The 17602-nt window shown below is 34.1% G+C and overlaps 2 protein-coding genes across 4 annotated transcripts in view; one reads left to right on the top strand and one right to left on the bottom strand.

Moving 5' to 3' along the window:
* Positions 1-6723, top strand: part of LOC105341546 (tRNA (guanine-N(7)-)-methyltransferase non-catalytic subunit wdr4) — a 36104-nt gene extending 29381 nt beyond the window's left edge. Inside the window, exons 6-11 of the mRNA XM_066086147.1 lie at positions 290-347; positions 3646-3782; positions 4173-4365; positions 5296-5377; positions 5738-6130; positions 6228-6723. Of these exons, the coding sequence (XP_065942219.1) occupies positions 290-347; positions 3646-3782; positions 4173-4365; positions 5296-5377; positions 5738-5883 (616 nt within the window). The 3' untranslated portion in view covers positions 5884-6130; positions 6228-6723. The remainder of the gene's footprint in view (positions 1-289; positions 348-3645; positions 3783-4172; positions 4366-5295; positions 5378-5737; positions 6131-6227) is intronic.
* A 6347-nt stretch (positions 6724-13070) lies between these two features.
* The window catches only part of LOC105330431 (TPR and ankyrin repeat-containing protein 1), a 45258-nt gene continuing 40726 nt past the window's right edge, over positions 13071-17602 (bottom strand). For all 3 annotated transcript variants that reach the window (XM_066086144.1, XM_066086145.1, XM_066086146.1), the window contains 2 exons: positions 14203-15983; positions 13071-13965 (listed from right to left, as the gene is read on the bottom strand). In XM_066086144.1, coding sequence (XP_065942216.1) covers positions 13819-13965; positions 14203-15983 — 1928 coding nt within the window. In that variant the 3' untranslated portion in view covers positions 13071-13818. The remainder of the gene's footprint in view (positions 13966-14202; positions 15984-17602) is intronic.

Below are 17602 nucleotides of genomic sequence, written 5' to 3'. Positions count from 1 at the left end.
TACTTATTACACCCACACACACTGTCTACACCACACAGAGTAAGTACTTATTACATCCACACACACACACACACTGTCTACAGCACACAGAGTAGGTACTTATTACATCCACACATGCTGCCTTCACCATAAGCACATATGCTGTTTATTCCACATAGTTTGAGTACTTATTACATCCATACACATTGGCAATACAACACACAGAGTTAGTACTTATTTCATCAAAACCTGTGTTTTACTGATGACAAGTTTCTGAGTTTTTAACACTCCTACATTACCACACTTACAGATATGTGTCAAGCGTTGTGTACAATGAAGACCCAGAGATCCTCCTGTCTGGTGGTGGGGTAAGTAGCACACTGAATCTCCTACAGAGAGTTAGGTGGGTAGGGATGGGAGTGGGAAAAGTAGGAGTTAAAGTGGAAATAAGAATGTCATTTTTTTCTACTGTACAGTAAAACTTGCTGTTTTGGACTTCAATGAACCAAGAAACCACCTTTGAGTTTTAGAAATTAAAGTACATAAACAAGTATTGGACTTCCTACTCACTTTGGCATTTTATAACTTGTGTAAACTGTTTTCATATTCAAGTATTAAAAAGTTTTTCAGGTTTTTAGGTAAGCAGTATTTATCACTTTTCAACAGCTCTGATTTCACAACATTAAATTGAGCTTGTTGTTTCAGCTTTCTTAGCAGTACAATAGAGACTTAACTTTCAAGGCTGTGAATTCTTACATTTTAATTATAAGTTCAGTCAGTGCTTTAAAGTTGATCTTATTTGCAATAAGTTAATTTGCAAACTGTTAAATTATCATTACAAGTTTTAATCAATTTTTAAATAATAAAGAAAAGGAAGATCAAGTTGTTTTACTTATTAGATAACAATTTAATTTGACAAAAATGGGTCACAATCTATTGTGAATAAAGCACCAGTAAGTGGCAAAAGTAGAGATTCTTTTCATGAGAGATTCTGGGTAAATGCAGGTATGCTAATACTTTTGCACTATATTTGACAATTTTTTATTCTTTAACCCTCAGTCACTTCATCACAATACTGACATATTGTTTAATGGTAACTGTCACTATATAAATTGTAGAGTGGGAAGCCTGATAAATAGCATATAAAGATTGGGACACAAATGATAAAAGTCACATTTAGTTGCCATGAAAAAGTAACTGGTCAGATTCCATTATTTTTGGCAGAGAAACTGGCCTCAGTGTTGAAAATGTCTATCTTTGGATATATTACCAAAAGTAAATACAACTAATGGAGGGGATCAATCAATCATCTGTGTGTTTTTGTAACATTGTTTTATTCTTTACTGCTCATCCCAGTACATAATATGTTACAAATGTCTTGCAACATGTTGCGCTTGCTGCACAATGCGGTGCACTGGAGTTAATAATTCTCCATTGGAAGCTAATTATTTTGTATAATTTGTCACCCACCCACTGTATCAGATAATGTGTAATCTTAAACAAATATTGGTGTGCGTTGCATGGAGCAAGATTGTAATCTTATATGATAGGAGTATTGTCGAGAATCAGCCCATTACAGAAAGATTGAGCCAGATGTTTCTTAACAGAGACTGTGTCAATGTATTGTACTGATGTCTCAATGTTTACTAGTGTCAACTACAAATACATATATCAGTGACACAGATTGATCCAAGGTAGAGAGTGACCAAATTGTTGCCGTTTTTGTTTACTTATATATAATAAATCACAGATTTATGTATTTCAGTGATAAGCAGCTTTGGAAAGTCTTATAATTACACTTTTGTTCATAAAGTTAATACTGGTTGAGAATCTTCCCTCTCAAGCGACTCTATTCTCCATCATGCAATAAAGATATGGTTGGCATATGTTCATAGTAACCATTATTTGAGCTAGTGTTTTATAGTCATAATACAGCAGTCAGACATCTTGATTTAGTCTATTTCTTTGAAAACTTTATCATGTGTTAGACAAAATGTCCACTGGCAAAAATTAATAGGTGTAGGGAAATATTCTTAAGGCAAATTAAGATTGTTTGAATTTTTTTCACATGCAAGTTTTGGCGCAGGCAATTATGAAACTATAAAAAATCTTTTATTTTCATTGAAAAACAAGTTCTTGATTGAGAAACATTTCATTATTGAACACTTGTATATTACACCATTATTTATTTGAAGCTTATGAAATGCAATTTCAAGTCACAGTTTGGCTGTGTTATAAATGATAAGTCATCAAAGCAATTTGTGATACACATGACATGCAAACTATATCATTGTTAATGAGATTTACTGACTAAAAGGTGTAAAACATTTGTATATGAAATTAAATGTATAGTTTTATAATACTGCAAGAATTTTCCATGTTAGAAGATTTTATGTGTAGATAACAAATAATATGAATTTCAATTCCGAATTTTTATCTAAACATAATATTATATTGATAGCATACACAGATATGTTAATTATTTTAATAGCTAGCTTTTTGGGGGGATCAGATGTTTGGTTGTTTTTGAAAGGCATACTGACTAACATGAATTGTCGTTATGAAAGGTGGATAAATGTTAAGAATAAAATAATGGTCCACGGTGAAGCATCTGCTGCAGTATGGATTTAGATAAGTGTGTTTTCCTTGAGTTGTTTAAACACAGTATTGTATGGCAGGACTAATTGTCTCAAAGTCCCAGCCTTACATCAGCTGTCTAGAGTTTCCCTCAGATAAATGCTGGCAACATCCCGCGGTATTATTCTGCTAATGTATTGCCGTAGCGATAGAGCCCGCAATGTGGTCAGTCCAGTGAATAACTCCTACGACTCGTACAAATTAGCGGTATTAGGAGGTTTTGTCACATAATGCAACTAGGTCGGCTTTCATATTAATTGGGTCTATTAATTACACAACAATAGGTTTTTTTCGGATGGTTTTAGCTGTTCTGTAATTGAATCGGATAATTGGAGAGAAGTGTGTTTCAGATCTAGAATGATGATAAGCCAGGAACAATTTTTTCTCATTCAGGGCTGGGTTAACCTATCAAGTATCATGCATTGGAGCTTTAAGTTACCTGGCTATAAAGGTGCTAAATAAATCATATTTTGTGCAAACAGTTCTGTCAGTTTTTAAAAAAATTTATCAACCATAAATCAAAGAAGTTAAAAATAAATGAATGTGTAATTCTACATTTGGCTGTAGCCTGTGTGTCTCAGATGATGTAAAACCGTACGTACATTCTCTTCTTTCACCAATCCTAAAAAAGTCTCTTTTTTCAAAAAGTAGATGGAAAATGTAATTCATTTCATCCCCTATACAGTTAACTGAAAATTAGGCACCGGCACCCCCTTCCTCTCTGATATGAAGGGTCCAGCTTTTTTTACCAAGCTGAATGAAGGTTCCTCAACCCTTTGCAGACTCACACTTATTCTGACATTAGAGATGGTTTTCTTTATAACTGAAATGCACAGAGTTTAAGCAATCATTTGGAGGTAGAATTTTTTCCTAAATTTGACAATTTTATAGAGGGGGAAATGATGTCAGGCTGTGAGTTATCTTTCTTTTTAAATGGTCTGTAAAACATAAAAAAATATCTATGAATTAATTGGTATCAATAGTTTATCTTAATTGTTCATATAATCTGATATATTTCTGATCTTTCAGGATGGAACTATTGTGATTTGGGATCTCAATGGTAAAGTGGTTTCACAGACAACATGCTCTGAAGGAGAGGAAACTCTACCCATCAAGAAGTTGGAATGGGAGAAGGATCTGAAACTGCTCTCTGTGGTTTTCTTTAAGTGAGTGTCTGATACATGCAAGAAGATTGTTCAGAATTGTCCCAACTTTTTGCTTAAAAAATACTGTAGGACAAAAGAATTGACATTATATCACAAAAGATGGTCCATAAGAGGTTAATTCCAAATTATGTAAATTAATAAAAACTGAATGCCATGTCTCAATGTCCTTAAAAAAACCCAAAACCCATCAGCTTTAACATATAACCTTTGTAATCTTGAGCTGTCAGAAACATTGTTGTAAGGGAGTACTCAGAGAAACATCTGTGCCACAATTCATAGTGCAAGGTCTGCCTTATAGGACTTAGATTTTCAATACCAGTAATGCTAAAAAAATCAATTTATGATTTAGAGTCAAATTTAGTTTTTAAAACAAAGGTGTTATGATTTCAGCTCTCCAGTGATACAGTTATACATGCTGGCCGCTGATTCCATGAGTCTCTGTCGACAGCGTGACATTGAGCTGACCAGTCCTGTATGGGACACGTGCTTCGACAGGAACGGGCAGCTGTGGGTACTACAGAAACAGGAGGGGGACACCCTACAGGTGTACACCTGTCAGAAAACAGACTCAGGTGTGATAAAGGTAAACAAAAAGGTGTATTACAGAGGAACTCGAGGGAGAGATAGGATAACTTTTGTAACAAATATTTAAGCAATGAAAATAGTATATCTAAATAGCATACATCTGAATTACTATTTTCTTCAGTCACTGTGAATGATATATATCATTTAAGAAATGTTGAAGCATCAATTTAATGAAGTTCTAAGATCTATATTTCATATAAATCACACAATCTGCTGTTTACAGCTGACAATTAATGAAAGAGTGAGAGAGAGCCTGCAGTGGGGGTGGGTATTGATCAAAAACAGAGGAATGTTGAATCTCCAAAGTCACAGCTAAGTTTCTTCTGCAGCCTTGTTCTGTCATACTCTAGAAAGTGGGGGTGGGGAGATGGGGATGGTAGGGATTATGCCTTCGAAACCACCCTCCCCATTAAAAACAATCCTCCCTTGGACCCCCTGGAAAATTGTTTTAGACCTGCCCCTGCATTAGTTTCCATGATGTAAGATAGTGCCTTTGAGAAGAGGTTTATTATTGGGTAGGGTAGTGTGAGGGTTTGTTATAATTAGAAGTGTGTCGCTTTATTATTTCTTGACCATTGGAGAGAAAATTCCATCAACAGGTGATAAGCTTTTACACTACTAATAGTTCATGTATCACAGCTTGTCTCAATTCCAAAACACAGTTCCTATTCCCCAGATCATTGTGTACATATACCAAATAAGCCTCATTTTAAAGTCTTAATTTCTTAATTGTTGTGTAAATTCAAAAAGCTGTTGCCCTGATCCAGCCGTTTGTCGTACAGAAGACATTTAGAACGACTAGTTTGAGAGTGGCTTAAGGTGTTCAGGAGCTGATCTCTGTCAACACCAGACGGCAGTTTAATAAACTCCGGGCTGGGCCGGGGAGAGCAGCAGGGACCATTAATCACTGCTCTCTTGTTTGTTCAAGGTGGGACGGATAGACCCCGAACTTCCCTGCTCCGAGAACAAGGTGCTAGAGATGTTCAATAAAGACTGGACATTTTTCTCAGGTTTGTTTGTCCACAGCATTTGTACATGTATCACATGATTTTTTCTCTCAAGATGTATCAAGAAACAAATACATAGCCTAAAATGTAGAATTGATTAACAGGTGGGAAATACATTTGATGATGATGCTGATTTTTTTTATTATAAAGTTAATTAATTCATTTCAGAAAATATTTAGCAAATCACCTCTACTGGTATACATTTTAATGCCATGTTTTCCTTAATAAAAATAATGAAAGTAAAAATACTTGACTTTTTAGAGAACAGATTTGTTATTGATAGATTAATGTAAGAACATGACTGAAAGTAAAAGAATAGAGTAAAACAAATTGTGAATTGATTATTTTATCATCTCTCACCAGTTTCCGAGAGTGCTCCGGATTTATCATTAGAATACAAGAAGAAGGAAACTCCGAACAACTACTCCATATACCTCCAGAAGAAACAGGACCGCATCAACCAGACCCAGCCAGCGGAACCACAGGCCAAGAAAGTCAAAACCACGTAACAAATTGTCAAACCATAGGCCAGTAGACAATGTCATAGAACGTCAGGAAAATCAACCAGGTCTTTTTAGGAAGTGAAATAATAAATGCAATAACAATCCTAGAATGTCAAAATGATAAGACACCCGAAGGATAACATCAGGAAGCAGTCAGTGCAGGACAGCATCAGGAAAATACGGGGTCAACCACACACACACACACACACACACACACACACACACACACACACACCCGCTTCCCCCAAAAAAGGTATAAAAAGGCCAAGTTAAAGTGTCAGAAGAACTGTGGCCAAACACAAACACACACACACACACACACACACACACACCCGCTTCCCCCAAAAAAGGTATAAAAAGGCCAAGTTAAAGTGTCAGAAGAACTGTGGCCAAAGTAGGCTGCCATCAAAAAAAAAAATTTGAAAACGGATGTCAGAAATAAATTGCCACTGAAAAACATATTTGAAAAGACCAGCCGAGAAAAAGGGACAACACTAACACAAAAACAGGAAAATTCTCAAACTTCTAGGTTGGAGGTTGTGCTGAACTTTCAATTGTGTATATGTAGCATCATGAAGCATTGGGTTATTTAAAATTTTCTAACCACGATTTGAGAGATGTTGATAAGTAGATATTTTGATTCATCTATTTGAAGAGGGACTTTTTGAAGAGAGAGAGAGAGAGAGAGAGAGAGAGAGAGAGAGAGAGAGAGAGAGAGAGAGAGAGAGAGAGAGAGAGAGAGAATTCCTCATAGTTTTATAGTTGTCTTTATGAAAGATTTTTGCATTTCTACATCATTACCTTCATGTTTAATTTTAATTAAAAATATCTATGAAAATTAAAGAATCTTCTTTTTTTGTATCAAGTACGAAATCAGGATGAAAATAAGAAAAGTCAAATCAAATAAAAAATGTAGAAATTATCAATGAAAAATAGAGAAAAGAAAAATATAGTCCAAATGAATTTTATTTCCGGCCTTTTTTATTGAAGGACATTACTATTAACCCTGTCAATGACTACATAAGGCTCTGGATACCGGCCCCATTCAGGGGTTTTGTCATGTTAATTGGAAATGCAAAATGAATATAAAAATCTTGATAATAATGCATTATCATGATGTTCTGGGATTTATTGAGAAGAATTGGCTTCAAAACAAATCGGCCCAGCAATGCCTGGTAAGAACAATACAGATATTACTTCTTTGACTGCGGTGAGTTATGACGGGAAAAGCTCCAGCTTCACTACCATTGTCGGATTTCTCGTTTTCAAACGCAGCCACGTTGTGAAGCACATCAATTTTGCTTTCCCACCATTTCCCAAAAACACTTCACATGAGTAATGATTTTGACTTGCCTTAAAACACAAAACACCCGAAAATAAACAAACGTTAATTAAAAACCGATATCACATAACCAAGCACATTATCAGATAATTCAAACAATTGCAATGGAAATTTTATATTTCTTCGACCGCATTTTCAACCACTGTTAAATTTGAATGCGTCCATATTTACGGATTATTAGCAAGTTGGCCCTTTTAGTAACTCGATGCACTTGGTTTTGTCAGGTTGATAAAGCATTGATTGGCTTTTTCTGTTTTGGAAATTTCACACCCGAGACTCCCGTAATTCTGGATTGTGTAATTGGCTTGATTGCTGAGATTTTATACTTGTCATAATTTTTTATTCCTTTGTTAATTAATGGATCGAGATTTGCAGAGAGGAAAGTACCATTTACGGGAATAAAAGCGAGAGATAGATAGATAGGATATGCAGCGGTTTGGGAAGAAGATCCAGAGTTTTTGTGGGGTGTAAAATTTCAGATATTCTTTTAAAAAACTTAATGAGAAAAAATTCCAAAAAGGCAGAAACTTCACGTAGGCGGTCACAATACAAAGCGTTTGTACTCTGGATGTTCTTTGTAGAATAAATTGCGACATGTCCATGCAACTATAAATCAAGGCGCCGTTTTGTCAATTTGAAATAAATGACATTCCCCCCATACAACATATGATGGAGTGGTGGTTCATAATGGCCAGCAAACCAATCTTTGTTTTTAATACCTTTTCCCCTTAATCCATGCATCTGCTCCTTTCATCATAATTATCATATTAAAATATGAATTATGACACATTCAGAATTAAAAAGCTTTTTAGTCCAAACGCTAAAGTGGACAGTCAATTAAATGAATAAAGGAACTAATGACAAATGAGCATCCATCGCTCATTTCACTTTATCAAAATTCATAAAGTTGAAATTCATACTTCACAGTGAAGGGCAGATTGTAGATTAATAAGTAATTTACACAAAGAAAAATAGATATGTTGATTTACTTTTATCATTTTTTTAAACATTTATAAATGGCGATTGAAAGGAATTAAACACTAGGAAACGTTGAAAAATAAAATAAAAACTCGTGACTAAAAGCTGACTTTACGATTACACTTCAGTATTCTATAGGAGAAAAGTTTTTTGTTTATTCCTCAATGTTAATATCAACTTTTTCGATGATATTCTATCTGCTCAAATTTGGGTTTGTCGCAAATGTCAGAACTTCTCACAATACCATGGTCTCTCAGTATATTCAGCAGACCCGCCCCTCTTCGGGAGACTGAGCGTTTTGGCGACGAATCGCTAACTGACGGTATCTGCACTCATTGTAACTTTGACGAAATTGGAACTGAACTATATTTTATAAATTTTCCACCATATAACAACTTGCACAACTCTTTTTTAGTTAGCACTTTATCCACTCTAAATGTATTGCACATGTCACTTTAATAGATGATTTACTTACCTCAAATACAAATAATAACACAATGTATTGAAAATCCAGCTGATTAGTACCACCATGCAAAGTATTTTATATGGCTTGTCCCGTGATTGGGGAATAAATAACTAGTTGATCGCTTGAAATTTTTTCATAGATCTTCTTGTCAAAACGTCTTTTACTCTCCTCTGTTGTTCAAAGGTGAATTAGCTATCTTTTTGCACATAATTTTAATTCGTGAAAAAGCTATCTTTTAGCTTTAATATTTGATACTATTAACATTTTAAATTGAATTTGATATCAACAATTACACAGGAATTTATCTTTCTGTTTTAAAATAACTATAAAACATCATACTCTACGTTTAATCGCTGTTTTGAATTATGACCGTTTAATAACTCATGACACCCCCCCCCCCCTTTATTAAAATTAAAAAAACCCCAACAAAATTAATTTTAAAAACCCCAACAAAACAAAAAAACAAAAAAAAACGAAAAAAAAACTCAAACAAACACAAGTGCGCTATTAGTATTGTGTCTGAAAACAAGAATAATTGGGGAGGAATCAAAGAAACATGTTCCAGATAAAAACAGTCAATAGATGACATAGGCATGTAATTAGTAAAGGGCACAATGATTGAGAGAAGATATCCATAAAGATAAGCGACACATCAGCAACATGCTTTACACCGTTTTGTTTTAAAATTTCCTGATTATTTTTCAACTTTCTCGACATAAACGAATCATATTTTATTTTATATGAACTCATTTAGATATCATCGTTTACTTTAACGATTCAGAATAATTATTAAGTGGAAAGAATTTAACGTTTTCGTATAAAGTGTCCTTTACAAAATTTCAGATCATCAGGAATCAAAATTGGCACAGAACAAATTAGTTGTCATTCTGATTCCTAGTGATCTAAATTTTTGTACATGACAGAGGATGCATGTATATAGATCCCCATCTATACAAACACCAGCACGTGAATAAATAAAGCAATATTTCACAGAATCAATAGCTGGAATATCGACAGAAAAAGATTGTAGTTTAAGGTAGCAGAAAATAAATATTACGACAAAGAATTTATAAGGAAACCAAAATATAAGAAATCAATAATTTTAGAAACTAAATATAATTTCAAAATAATGAGTCATATTCCTGGATAATGTAATGAACCGCGTGTCTTTTGCCTTAGAGGTCTCCATTCGTTTTTAGAGAACACTTTAATTTTGACATCAATATGATTGAGTTTTTTTTATCAATTGAAAACGAAATCGCTATGGGTAATACATGCTTTCATTCAAGTTAACAAAATGTATTGTTATACTTTCATGTTAAATACTGAAATCTGATTGGTTAAGACGCAGTTAATAATATTTACTATTACCCTCAGCGTTAGCAACGCACTTGGCAACGGGTAACATTAAAAAATGTGCGCGTACGGTTCACTGTAGAATTCACGTTATTCCTATATAAATGCAGTAAAAAATTTTAAAAATTTTTAAAAAAGACATTCAGTATAACAAAATAAATAGTGCCTGTTTGGGAGGATAACAGTTGAAATTGACACCCCTCGAAAACCATTGTCAACCTCCGCTTCGCGTCGGTTGACAATGGTTTTCTCGGGGTGTCAATTTCAACTGTTACCCTCCCAAACAGGCACTATTTATATAGTAATACATGTGACAATACGTTTATTTAATAATTTTAAATTACACTTTAGTGTAAAGAGTAGTGAAAATGGTAAACCATTGAAATTAAAAAAACATGTTAAGAAAAAAGACTGAGCAACTTTTCAATGTGATAAAAAAAATTGGAACTTGTGGAGTTAATCCCGCATCTAAATTCGAAAATGTAGCCGGTGCATGGTGCCTGGAGATCATAACTTTTTGATTGGATTTTTACAATGGCCCGGTTGGACCACACATCCGCCCTCCCTTGTTTACGATTTCCGAGCCTTATTCCGGTAAATAATCCCGCGGGCGTCTTTTACAGTTTCTTTATACCGCAGTCCAGCGCTTCCTTTCTTTCTCTGTGTTTTGTTTTTCGTCGTGAAATTTTTAATCGTTCATGTGCTTGTGATAACATTGCTAACAACAGTCATCTCCGCATTACTGGAAAATAAAACCCCTGAGAAGCGAGAGACAAGTGTGTGTTAATTCTAGCATTAAACTCCGTCGTCTTTGTCCTTCAACCCAGTCCAATATAGGTACGACTCGCTGCATAATTAAAGACAGTTCCCTAGAAATTGACAGAAAAATATTTCCGCACGTATTCTCAATGAGAGAGAGAGAGAGAGAGAGAGAGAGAGAGAGAGAGAGAGAGAGAGAGAGAGAGAGAGAGAGAGAGAGAGATGACTATTCAGATGAAGAAAGACAACCCCTACATTCCGTCTCAACAAATAACAAGCAGCCGCTTTTGTAGAACAGTAAATATTTTAATGTTAAAATATTTTCTGAAAAAAAGAACAAACCCCAAAACCTAAATAACAAATCAAGAAAATCTCACATCATCAACAATATGTACAACTCTGATAAAATAAGATTCATGGTATTAAATACAAAGAGTATATATTGATTAAAAAGATCTTCATTTTTTTCTTATGTATCTTATATATTATTATGTATAACTACCAGTCCCTTTTTATTGTTTCAGTTTTTCGAAATTTAAAAAAGACATTTTCTGTAAATATCCCTATGTAAAAATTTACCATTTTACCATTTACCAAAATTTGTCATTATGTCCCCACCCTACCCCGGGGATCATGATTTGAACTAACTTGAGTAAACACCTGAGAATACTTTCTACTTCACCTACACCGGATGGTGCTTTCATTCAAGTTTCGGCTTTTCAGGCCTAATATACATATTTTTATTTTAAAGCAAATATTTATATCTATTTATTTTTTATGCAAGATTCAATTCAAAAATTGTAGCCTCGGCCATCCTACCCCCAAGATTTATGGTTTGATGAAACATAAACCTTCACTACTTGATGATGCTTCCACACAAGTTACAGCTTGTTTTGCCAAATGGTTTAATTTTGAGAAAAACATTTTTATGGATGTTTCTCTAATGAATCCAATGTAAAAATTCAACCCTTAGTTATGATCCCGGGGTTCATGATTTGGGGATTTATTCATGGATCCAATATTTTTTAATATATTGATATATTATGTACTTATTCATATATCATTTTCATCATCGTTTATAAACATAGTGAATTACAGATCACTGGAATTTACTAAGTTTTCACATACATTTCATTCATATTCATGGTGTTTTATGTGTATTGGTTGAGTCATCGTTGGATACCCACGGGTGATCGCGTCTTTTACTTATCTTATGATAAGTAAAGGGCACGATCACCCGTGGGTATCCGACGATGTGGTTGAGTTTGGAGTGTGAAAGGTCAAAGGTGTTTGGGTCATGTGAGATTTGTTGCTATTTTAGAAATAGAACCATTTTAACAAGAGCTTGGACTTTGGGTAGTTGTGTCAAACAGCAATGTGACGCAGGCCTGACTATTTCATTGCTGGCCACTCAGCCATGGCTCTTTGAAATCAACAAGATTTGTCTGGCATTTGGGCTAAGACTACACAATCTGTGCATATTTCGCTTGAAACCGCGTCATTTTTAACTTGTTTTGACGCAAGAAATAGATAGCTGCGTCTAACAGAAAGTCCAAGGTCTTGTTAAAATGGTTCTAGTAGGAATGAGTGGTTTTACAAGTTTTACACTAAAGTGTGCCTCCTCAAAATAATACAATTCACCCCCAAATATATCATCTATTTCAATATAGTGATATTGAACAACTGTCATTTCGGTAAGTTCGTTTACCGCAGTTGCTAAGGTAATCCGTTGAAATAATTAATTGTTTAAAACATAAATTAATCATATTCAAAATCTTAAAATATATTTAATGCGTGAATCTAAGGTGTGTGAGTGTGTATTTTATTACGTTTATTTCTGTAATAATTATTGTTACCTATCACCGTAATTCTATACATTGATAAAATATATATTCCAAGAACCCAACAGCTGAGTTTTACAATAATTCGACAACGATCTAACATTTAAATGCGGCCGTGATATGAAATTCTAAGCAATACATGTTTACTTATATTAGAAATTCACCACTAAATCATTGTATCAATATATGTTCTCATATACATCGCTAACATTAGGTAAGTGAGACAGTTTTCATGATTATGGCAAAGTTAGACAACTTTTCAATGCGATTGTACATGGGGTGTTTTGAAAAAAAAAGTTCTTTTAAGAAGAAAAAGTGTGAAATACATGATGCGAGACCCTGTAAGCTTTGGATAATTTATCAATTTTGAATTTAAAACAAAACTTGCATTCGAGTGACCTCACTTACTCGAGTTTTCCAGGGTAACGGATTTTTTTTTACTAACAAAGAATACATATGTATATTCTGCTCAAGAAATTTACCGGATATTGGGAATTCTCTATTATTTCTGGCACATTAATATGGCAACATTTCTTGTATTAGTTACAACTTCGAATATCAAGACTTAGATTCCGAGCACTTTGAATTAATTTCGCGCACTCTATCTGAAAATTCAACAAACAATGAAATAATGTCAATTGGTTTGAAGTAAAATATATGTGCATACAAATGTTGGTGCGTTTCCTCCCTTACCCATTTTACAGAATTTTTTCGCAGTATTTATTTATTTGATTTTTAATTTTAAAATAACGTTTATAGAAAGTGTTCAAAGCATAGGAACAAATCTTTAAGAAAAAAAATACGCACAGAACGTACAGAGCATTAAGGAATCAAAAATTCAATTTCTGTTGAGTCCCAATAATTACATCAGTTATGAGCTCAAAACACAAAATCAAAGTGATCTATGAGCAATGTCAATCGCTTCCTAATTATTGTACATACCATACTACACAATTAACATATTACAATATTTGAAAATAAATCTTTCAGTTCCTAGCCTGTATTTATAAGTTATAAATAAACTAATATGTACGGAAATCCAAAAATAAATTTATCAACAGAAGCGCTGTATTATTTCACAATTTTTTAAAAAAAGTTCTGAAAATCTTAATTATTCCTGAAAAAACAAAGTATGTTTGGACCCACTTCTATCTAGAGCTTCAATTATTTCTCACTCTCAGATTTCTAAGGGCAACTTTTCATCGCCTTCGACCTTTTTTCTTCTTTGTTCCTTTTCGTCGTGTTTCTTTGGGTTCGTAAACAACTGGCTCAATAGCTTCCATATCGTCATCCAGAATTTGTTGACTGTCTTTGTCCGAGTCGGCCCCTCCCCGTGTTTCTGATCTCTTTGTAGAAAAAGGAATAAATATGAACGTGTTTGGCAATCAACAGTAGTCTTCCATTGAAATACTTAAAAGAACTTAATATTCACATTATTTTATCTGAACCACCTTTGATGACAATGAATAAAATTATATTTTCTGAAAACATATCCTACATCAGGTTAACACCAAATTGTCATCAAGAAATACGTAAACATTTTCAGCAAGTTTTAGTAAAATAAGAGCAGCAAATCAACATACCTCTTTTCTCTTTGCTTCAGTCTCCACATAGTCTTTGATCAAGTGGTAGGAACCAATCATCTCCTGTACTGCCCCCCAAATTTCCCCATTTTGCCACTCACACCCTTTGATAATATTTTCTATTTTATTTTCCACGGATTCCCTTTGTCTACGTAGAATTCCAATGTTGTAAGTCTCATCCTTAAAGTGTTTTTCTACCAATTCTGCTGATCCAAGCTTATAACGCTGCATGAAGTCTCGTACTTCACGAAAAGGATCAGATATCTCCTGCATATATTTCAGTCGAAAATGTTGGTAAAATTTGACCATTTCTTTATGCTTTTCACTTTTTTCATGTTCTCCTCGTGTTTCTTCCTTTGCATCTTCTAAAAGTATCTCTGACTTAAACGTTGGGAGATTATCAGCTACTGCACCGGGACCGGGATTTGTTTGAATCAGTTGCACCCTTTCATAATTTGGCCGTGGCAGCTGCAATGAACTGGGGTTTTGTAATAATCCAGAGGGTTCAAATTCATTAAATGTTTGTCTGTTCACAGGACACACAAAATCAGTGGTACTTTCTTTAAACCGCACACCACAAACGCCACATCCTGTGTTGGTTATTTGAATGGATTCAAACACGTTTATTTTCTCATCTTGTTTTTCTTTGCTGATTTTTCGTGTAACACAATACGACAAATTTTGCACTTCATTTTCCATCTCACTTTTCTCCGCCTCTATCTCCATGTTTTCCTCCTCCTTAGAAAATGTGGAACCCACCTCATCATCCTCTTTTATATCTCTATTAACTTCACTTGAAAGTTCCTCAGAAGGGTTTTGCAAAGCCATAAATGTCTTGTCTTTAAAAAGGGACTCTTTAAAAAGCTCTGTGGTCCTCAGTTCTTTTTTTTGCAATCCACATCCATTTTTGGAATTATCCCAACTATAATATGCAAGAGAGTCATTCTCCCTCTTTAATAGCAGAATCCGGAGTGCATTTGCAACGTCTGCGGGAGATCCCGCGTGCTGCACTGACTTTAGAGCTTCTGACAGCCTCCTGGGGTATTTCTTCCATATTTTGATTTTACGTAACTCACTCACCAGCTTGGTTTCTACATCCATAGAAACGCTCTTACCTATATTGCAAACGAACACTAGAGCTAGTACTAGAAGTCTCTCTGCAACACCATACACCTCATGTGCAACGGATTGTTCAGTTTTGACGAATTGAAAAATGTGGCTAAGAAGGTTTACTTTGGAGTTACTAGTAGACCCACACACAATGTCGACCAGTTTTTCCAAACGTCCCTGAAACAGACTAGTGTCTTTATCATCTTTGCTTATCATATGTTTCTGAACAGCTTCAAAGGTTGGATCTCCTTTTTCCTGTATAAATGTTGCATCTAAGGAATAAACTACTGCAATGTAAGACTCTGGAATTACAAAGAAGAAGTTGGGTGTATTCTGTACTTTGGCTGTCAGACAAAAGGCAACTGTAGTGAAGTATTCCATCCACAACAGGAGCTGGTTGTAATGGGGAATGACTTCAGCACTGCCAGTATTGCTCAACAGAGCACAAAACTTGGTAAACTGTATCAGTGCTTCACAGGGATTACCTTTTACCAGCTGGTCACACCCATTACAGAACTTTTTAGCGATAGAGCGGAAAAAAGTTTCCCCATCAACTGAATCATCTAACATTAGACCAAGTTTCTCCCTTGCCGACTCTGGCTCTCTCATGCTTTCTTCATTCACTGAATCTTCAAATGATGACATGATATCCTCCAGTTTAGGCTTTATTTCTAGATTTAATAAATGAATGACAATCATAATCATCATAAACATCTTGATGTTGCGTTCACTTTTATGGGTTACCTTTACATCATATAGACTTTTAAGATAATGAAGCATTCTTTTCTGAACACAAATACATCTAAAAATTGTAAAAATGTACATATCAATAAAATTAACATTTCTTAATAGCATACCCCCATAAATATCGCCTGATTCATCTTATTTTACCCCCCCCCCCCAAGTTATTCAGATATAATGTAATTCTGGTAGTAATGCAGCACTTGATTGAATAATGACAATTCTAAAAAAGAATCTTTATTATTCACAATGAGATAGACGTAAAATAAGAAACGATATGCTTAACGTTGTATTTAAATTTTCTGTACAATTTAATGTCAAATTAAAGGCTAATTTACATAAATTAAAGAGCAAAAACTTTAACTATAAGAAATGAAGTAAGGAATTCGAAGACGGGCCTTATATGCTTTGTGCAAATCTGTTGCGCACCTAATAGAAGTAATTGTTACAATGATTGAATTCTCAATATTACGTCACAATCACTAAAACTCAATGTACAAATTGCTTACGACGCAATATATAGCTGTACTGCGACATCAATACACACGTGATATAGTGAAAAAATGGCTGACCTTGCTATAATTCAACATGCTAAAATACGCTTTTCAACTTTTTCTATCTTCAAAGTTTTGAGGCTAGTTTTGTATTGTTCAAAATATTCATAACCCTTTATATAGATTAGTTACCAGATTTTGAGCCAGTGAGAAAATCATTTTTATTCTGACCCGCTTCAATACTCGAATTAAAAGTAAAATAAAACTGTTCCCGTGCTCAACTTTTAATGATGTAAATTCAAAATTATCATATAAGTAACATACATGTAAATCAATTTGGACAGAATTTTCTACCTCAAAAGAACACTCTTTCCCATTATGTTCTGACAGTTGAAAAAGAGAAGTAATACAATTTTTAAATATTCCCTACTAAAAATCTTATTTGATTTTTCTATTACTTGTTATTGATTTTTTAATTGAATTTGATATAACTTTAGTAACTCTTACTAATATGAACTTACATGAAATCCCTGTGGTAGAAATAATTTACCCCAGAGTCTTTAAAGGGACATGGTCACGATTTTGGTCAAATTTCATTTTTCTGCTTTATTATTTTTATATGTTTATTATTTGCAATGCTTCAGGAATGCATTTCTAATGATCAAATGAAATTTGGGTGCCAGTCGTTGAGTTTTAAGCACCATTCTTCGTCATGCAAACAAGGCTCGTGCCCCGTTTTTGTTTACATAGGTTCAATATACAAGTAAAAAAAATCCAAGCAGGTTTATTTATCTTATTATTCATTTTAAGCATAAATAAACAGTTCCTAACGATTAACACATTCATTTTAGGTCTAAAACTGGAATTTTCACATCAACATTCAAAATGTAAACAAAGTCTTTGTTTACATAGCGAAGAATTGTAAGCTCTGAAACTCGCTTATAATTCTTCAAATGACACTCAAAATTTTGGTTGCCAATTAAAAATGCCTCACTGAAGCATTTTAAACATTAAAACCGAAAAAATAATTTTTGACTAAAATTGTGACCATGTCC

The sequence above is a fragment of the Magallana gigas genome, chromosome 5 (genome assembly GCF_963853765.1).
Source record: "Magallana gigas chromosome 5, xbMagGiga1.1, whole genome shotgun sequence".
Lineage (NCBI taxonomy): Eukaryota > Metazoa > Mollusca > Bivalvia > Ostreida > Ostreidae > Magallana > Magallana gigas.
This window is presented reverse-complemented; position numbering and strand designations above follow the sequence as displayed.